This window comes from Condylostylus longicornis, unplaced genomic scaffold (assembly GCF_029603195.1).
Source record: "Condylostylus longicornis isolate FDR11 unplaced genomic scaffold, ASM2960319v2 ptg000017l, whole genome shotgun sequence".
Lineage (NCBI taxonomy): Eukaryota > Metazoa > Arthropoda > Insecta > Diptera > Dolichopodidae > Condylostylus > Condylostylus longicornis.
In genome coordinates this window covers 6437695-6444959 of record NW_026577986.1, presented here as the reverse complement: position 1 = coordinate 6444959, position 7265 = coordinate 6437695, and the positions used below count along the sequence as shown (strand labels likewise).

The window sequence follows — 7265 nt, the reverse complement described above, 5'->3', positions numbered from 1 at the left end:
AAAAAAATTCTTATTTTATTCATTTTAATAACTTGAGATTAAAATTAAAATAAAATTAACAAAAAAAAAACAAAAAAAAGGGACAAAATAATTAAAAATTTGCAAAAATTTAATTATTTTTACACAAAAACACACAAATACAACACATTATAGTATTAGATAAAATTTTAATTAAAAAAGAAAACGAAAAAAATAATAAAATTTTATCAAAAAATTTAAATTTAATAAAAAAGAAAAATATCAAAGATTCCTCGCTTGTTTTTTTTTTTTAAATGTTTTTTAATTAATTATTTTTTTTTTATTTTTATAATTAATTATTATATATAATAATTACTTGTTTTCTATATTAATTTAATTTAAAAACTTAAAACAAAATTAAAAGCTAATAAAAAACAAAAAAAAAGGTTTAAAAATTGTCTTATAAAATTTTGTTTGTTTTTTTTAATGTCTTTTTCATATATTTTCTTTTAATTATTATAATTGAAAATATTCTAAAACGAAAAATTTCTAATTTATTTCCCAAAATTACATTTAATAATATTAAAAAGAAAAAAAAAACAAATAATAATAATAAAAATTTGTTGTTGGTGCTTTTTTAATTTAGAAACATAGAAAAAAAAATACAAAGTTGTTCTTTTCTAATTTAAATTATAATTGAAAATAAAATTAATAAATTAAATTAAAAAAATTGAGCAAAACACAAAAAAGAAATCATATTAAAACATAAAAAAAATAAATAATATAATTTTGTAAATCTATAATTAAAATTTGTTAAACCTAATTAAAAAGGAACAATTAAATTCATAAATAAAAAAAAAAAAAATTGTTAAATTATTAAAAAAAAAACAAATTAAATTCTACCGAACCACCGATCTTAAACATATTAAAATAACAAAAATCATTTATTACAAATAATAATTTTCACTTTCATTTGTTAATTATTTAAAAAATAAATGACAATTTATTGAAATTAATTTGAAAAATATAAATAAAAAAAAAAAATCAAACAAATTTCACACTCTAAGCATTTAAACTCAAATTTAATTTATAATTTATTAAATTTCATAAGAATTTCATAATCATATATAAAAAAAATAAATATTTTTTAAAATAATTATAATAACAAAATAATAATAATAATAATTACAAAAATAAATAAGACGGCAAAATAATATTCTTGCTAAATAAACAATTAAAATACAAAAAAAAAAATTTTATTTACATCATTTTGTCAATTTAAATAATGGCTACATCTCCAACACCATCGTTGGAATCATTACCGGGTGCAACACATTCATCAATTGGTTCATATGGTGAACATCACGATTATTTATCGGATTCACCATTAACATTAAGTGGTTCATCACCTCCAGTTAGTGATTCAGCAATTTGTGACGATTTTAGTAATAGCGGTGCAACATCTGGTTCAGAATCACATAAAACAAATTCATCATCATCATCAAGTAGTAGTAGTAGTAGTTCAGGTGGTTCATCAGCATCATCAACTAGTGGTTTAAGTTGTGGTAGTAGCGGTTCCTCAACATCATCATCAAATTCAATAACAAATAATACAGCTGGTGTTATTGGTTCTGGTTTATTACAAAATACAGCAAATTTATTAAATAATCAACAACAAAAACAACAACAACAACAACAGCAACAACAGCAACAACAACAACAGCAACAACAACAACAGCAACAACAACAACAGCAACAACAACAATCAGCAATCTCATCGATAGTATCATCATCATTAGTTAACGGTTTAAGTTCTGGTGTTATTAATTTACAAACTTTAAACGGTGAACAGCCACCACGTTGTACTGGTTGTAAATCAAAACAATCAGACGCCGTTGCTAAGTGTATTGATTGTGTTAATTATTTATGTGCTAGCTGTGTAACTGCACATCAATTTATGCATTGTTTTGCTAGTCATAATGTTTTCCATATTGATGGTACAACAACAAATACCGGTAATGTTAATGGTTCATCAAATATTAATGGAGCATTTGATGGTTTAACATCAGTTGTACAACAAGCAGCAGCTGCAGCAGCAGTAGTCCAACAACAACAAAATTCAAGTTCAATACTCGTTAATTTACAAAATTCATCATTAGATTTAACAAGTACATTGACAAATTTAAGTTTAAATACAAATTCAATTTCAATGTTATTACATCAACAACAACAGCAACAGCAACAATCTCAACAACAAATGGCACCACAATCACAATTATCAAAATTAATGGGTTCACGTTTTAATTATGCATCAACAACAAATGGTACAACAGATTGTACAAATTCAAATAGTGAATTATTACCAAAATTATCAACAATGAGTTCCTTAAATAATACAAATGATATTTTAGTATCAGCATTAGGTAATGGTGGTGCAAATGGTAATAATAATTCACAACAAAATGGACAACAGCAAACAGCAAAATTAACTAGTCAATATTTTTGTACTAAACATAAAAATGAATTATTTAAATTTTATTGTCGGACATGTCAAGTACCAGTTTGTAAAGATTGTATTGTATTAGATCATCCAGCTGGTTTACATGAATGTGAGCATATACAAGATTCATCACCAAAACAAATTGAAAATTTATTACAAAGTATATCAGATTTACGTAATAAAATTTCTGATTTACGTAATATACTAAAAACATCTGAACAAAATTCAAGTCGTATTCAAATGTATTATCATAAAGCACAAGATGAAATTAATGAAACTTATCAGTTTTTCAGATCTCAATTAGATGAACGTAAAGAAGAATTATTAAAAGAATTGGAATCTTTTTATAATGCAAGAAATGTATCGAATTCTGTTTTAATAACAAAATCTCAAGAGAATATTGAAAAAATCTTACAAGCATGTGACTCAGTTGAACGGGTCACAAAATCAACCAGTGTTAATGAAACTATAATGCTTAAAAAATTAATTGATAGTAAAACACAATTATGTAATCAAATGATGCAAGAATTACAATTAAATCCAGATTTAACATTTATGTCTAATTATCAAGCTATACAAGCTGGTGTTCGTAATACATTCGGTTATATACGTTCATCAGATATGTTAGCACCAACAAAACAACCACCGATTGCACGTCCCACAAATAGTTTATCATCAAATGGATCTTCAAGTATTAGCCCAACAAATAGTACAACAAGCTTAAATGGTATTGGTGGCGGTGCAACTTTATCTAATTTACTTAGTAGTGTCGGTAATGGAACATCATTATTAGATCGTCATCAATATGGTAGTATTGGTAATTCATCTAGTTTATGTATTGGTAATGGCATCGGTAATAGTATTACAAATGGTACAACACAATCAGCATCATCACAATTAACAAATGGATTAACAAGCTCATCAAATTTTGATAGCAATATCATATCAAAAAGATTTAATAGTGTCAATAGTTTAGGACCATTTGTAAGTGATGTTAGTTTACAATTAAATCCTTATGACAAATGGAGTAATAGTGGATCAGATATTTTTAATGGCTTAACAGATCAATACAGTTTAGGATTAAGTTCTTGTACACAAAATGGTAGCCCATTAGGTGGTACTGGTGGTAATGGTGTTAATAGTAGTAATGCTTTAGTACCAGCAAATAGCTTAACTGTTGCAAATAATGCATTAACAGGAACTGATTCAATAATGGATTTAACATCAAAATTATTATCAACTACTGCTTTTCCACCAAAATCTCAAATAAAAAGACAAAAAATGATTTATCATTGTAAATTTGGTGAATTTGGTATATTGGAAGGTCAATTTACAGAGCCTAGTGGTGTTGCTGTTAATGCACAAAATGATATTGTTGTAGCTGATACAAATAATCATCGTATACAAATTTTTGATAAAGAAGGACGTTTTAAATTTCAATTTGGTGAATGTGGTAAACGTGATGGTCAATTATTATATCCAAATCGTGTTGCCGTTGTTAAAAATTCTGGTGATATTGTTGTAACAGAACGTTCACCAACACATCAAATTCAAATATATAATCAATATGGTCAATTTCAAAGAAAATTTGGTGCAAATATATTACAGCATCCACGTGGTGTTACAGTTGATAATAAAGGACGTATTGTTGTTGTTGAATGTAAAGTAATGCGTGTTATTATATTCGATCAATATGGTGTTGTATTACAAAAATTTGGCTGCTCAAAACATTTAGAATTTCCAAATGGTGTTGTTGTTAATGATAAACAAGAAATTTTTATAAGTGATAATCGGGCACATTGTGTTAAAGTATTTAATTATGAAGGACAATATTTACGTCAAATTGGTGGTGAAGGTATTACAAATTATCCAATTGGTGTTGGTATTAATTCAGCTGGTGAAATATTAATTGCTGACAATCATAATAATTTTAATTTAACAATATTTACACAAGATGGACAATTGGTTTCTGCATTGGAATCAAAAGTAAAACATGCACAATGTTTTGATGTTGCATTAATGGATGATGGTAGCGTTGTATTAGCAAGTAAAGATTATAGATTATATATATACAGGTATGTTCAAGTACCACCAATTGGACTTTAAATTGATATCTGGAAATATTCACATAAAATAAAAAAGAATTCTTCTCATTCGAAAAAATTTTAATTACAACAACAAAAATTTGATTAGTTTATTACATACAAATATATATATATATATAAAATATTAAAAAAAAAAGTTTTTAAGTGGTTAATCTAAAAATATTAAAAAAAATTTTATTATAATAATGACTGAATCCTGAATATTAAAATGAATTGAAAAATTTTGTTTTCTTATTTTTTAAATGACAAAAATATATGTATATTCTTATATATATATATATAATGATTAAATAAAATTCAACTAAATCAAATTTTTAAGAAAAAATGCAAAAAAAAACTAAAAATCCCTCCATGGAATTTGTAAATTTTAAAGAAATCAACAGTATATATTAAAAAAAAAAAAAAAAAACGAAGAAAAGTGAGAAATCATTCGAAAATATTTAAATTTTATTGTTTTTTTTTTTGATTATTAAAACTGACAAAAAGAGAAAAAAATGATCATCACTGCAACAAAGAAGAAAAGAAAAAAAAAAGAAAATAATTGTTATTTTGTTTCGTAATAATATTAATTTCTCTATTTTTTATATATTTATAATTTATCTACTTATAAATCCAATTTAAAATAAATTTACTTAGTTTTTAATTACAAACATATATTAAAAAACTATAAAGGATCATTTACAAATGAATATGAAAGAAGATTCAAAAAAAAAAAATTCTTCATCATCTCTCCTTTCAACACCACTAATTATGAAGTTAAACCACTCAGAACTAACACTTAAACTGCTGCTACATTTGCATTAAACAAAAATAATGACAACAACAATATTTAAGGAAAATCAAAATAAAACAGAAATTGGAGTAACAAAATTTTAAGAGAATAACAACTTTATCAAGAGCATTATTTTTTGTAGCTCTTAATTTCAAATTATAAATACACAGAAAAAAAAAGTAACAGTAACAGTACTCTGCATTAATAATAAAATGTAAATGTTTTCTTTTTTTTTTCACAATAAATCACAATTTAATAAATAAAAAAAAGTGACAATTAATTTTAATAATACAATCATTTAATAAAAAAAAGGGAATAATATTAATGAGAACATTTTGACAATATTTTTGTGTATATAATTTTTTTTTTTTTTTTGTGTGTACGGGATATATAAAACATAAAATTTTCATTAAAATTGATTATTGAAGCAGCAAACAACACAATACTATTCAAATAACAACAATAATATTTAAAAGAACATCATTATTACAACAGCCGGAACAACAACAGCAACAACAGTACTTTTATATTAATTGTCTGAAAATTTCTGAAATTATCCGAATCAAACGACGACGTGCAAAACTGGACACGGATGGATGAATCAATAAGGTGGTTTTCTTCATAAAAAATTTAAAAATAAAAAAAAAAATTAAATTTTTGTTTTTAATTTTAAAAATTTTTTTAATTAGTAATATGTTATAAAAAATTAAATTGACTTTATTATCTATTATAAAATTTAAAAAAAAAAAAATTGCACTTTTTTTTTTCTTTCAAAATATTTTTCTATATTTATACATATATATATATATATGTATATATATATATCAATGTGTATATATATTTGCATAAAAGATATAATATATATGAATATAAATAATAATAATAAAAATAATAAATTTAATAAAAAGTGAGATTTTATACTAAGAGACACATAAAAGGCTTTATACACACAAAAAAAAAAAACATACAAAATTTAAATATATATATATATATATATTTGCTTCTATATTATTATATTTTTATCTGTTTTTTTGTTAAATACAAAATATATTTGTTAATAATTAAATATATATATTTTTTAAAATTTAATAATTCTATTATAACAAAAATAAATTGAGTTTATTGTTTTTTTTATATTTTTAAAATTAATTTACAATCTATTACTCATATTCTTATATTCAATTAAATACAAATACTTAATTTTTTAATACTTAACAGTTATACTATAATATACTCTTCTATATATATATATATATATATATATTATATCTAGTCCATTCTTGCATATATAAAAATATTATACTGTTAATAATAAATTCAGTTAATTAATTTTGAATTCTTAGTTCTAAAATTTAAAATGAAAGCAAAACTTAAAATTTTTTGAAATTTTATAAATAATTTTTATGATATAAAATTTTTTTTGAGTGTAATATATAATTTTTGAGTGTCACTTCCAATTAAATTTAACCAGTTCGAAAAGCATTCAAACCAGTTCGAAAAGTAATTATTTGTTCGATGTATATTAAAAAAATTTGTATTATTATTGGTATGATATCAATAAATTAAATATAAACTGGGAAAAAATGACTTAGTATAACAGATTTTTTTATTTTTTTTTATTTTCTATATTACCGTTAATTATTTTTATAATGATCCACTCGAAATTACAAATTTTACTTGAAAGCTCAATTATTTTTTATTTTTATATATAATCTTATAATATAGTCTTTTCATTTTCGACAAGTCTTTATAAGACTTCTTCGAAAATAAAAAAAAAAGTATAAAATCTCTGTACGTAATTCGAATTTCTTTAAAGTTTTTTTGTTATTGTTCTTTAAATAAATGTCTAAATTTTTGTCCAAATTCCGTTTATATTAATAAATAATAGTTATTATATACATATATATATATATATATATATATATATATG

The 7265-nt window shown here is 22.4% G+C and overlaps 1 protein-coding gene across 1 annotated transcript; it reads left to right on the top strand.

The window, feature by feature from the left end:
• Positions 1-872: 872 nt before the first annotated feature.
• On the top strand, positions 873-6098 carry LOC129606065 (brain tumor protein). The gene has a single exon (XM_055516127.1). It carries the CDS (start codon positions 1244-1246, stop codon positions 4562-4564), a length of 3321 nt encoding a protein of 1106 aa, XP_055372102.1. The 5' UTR covers positions 873-1243; the 3' UTR covers positions 4565-6098.
• The last annotated feature ends 1167 nt before the right edge of the window (positions 6099-7265 follow it).

Bases quoted from the DNA above. Each gene is read 5' to 3' on its own strand.
- LOC129606065 (XM_055516127.1), top strand. From the start codon at position 1,244: ATGGCTACATCTCCAACACCATCGTTGGAATCATTACCGGGTGCAACA.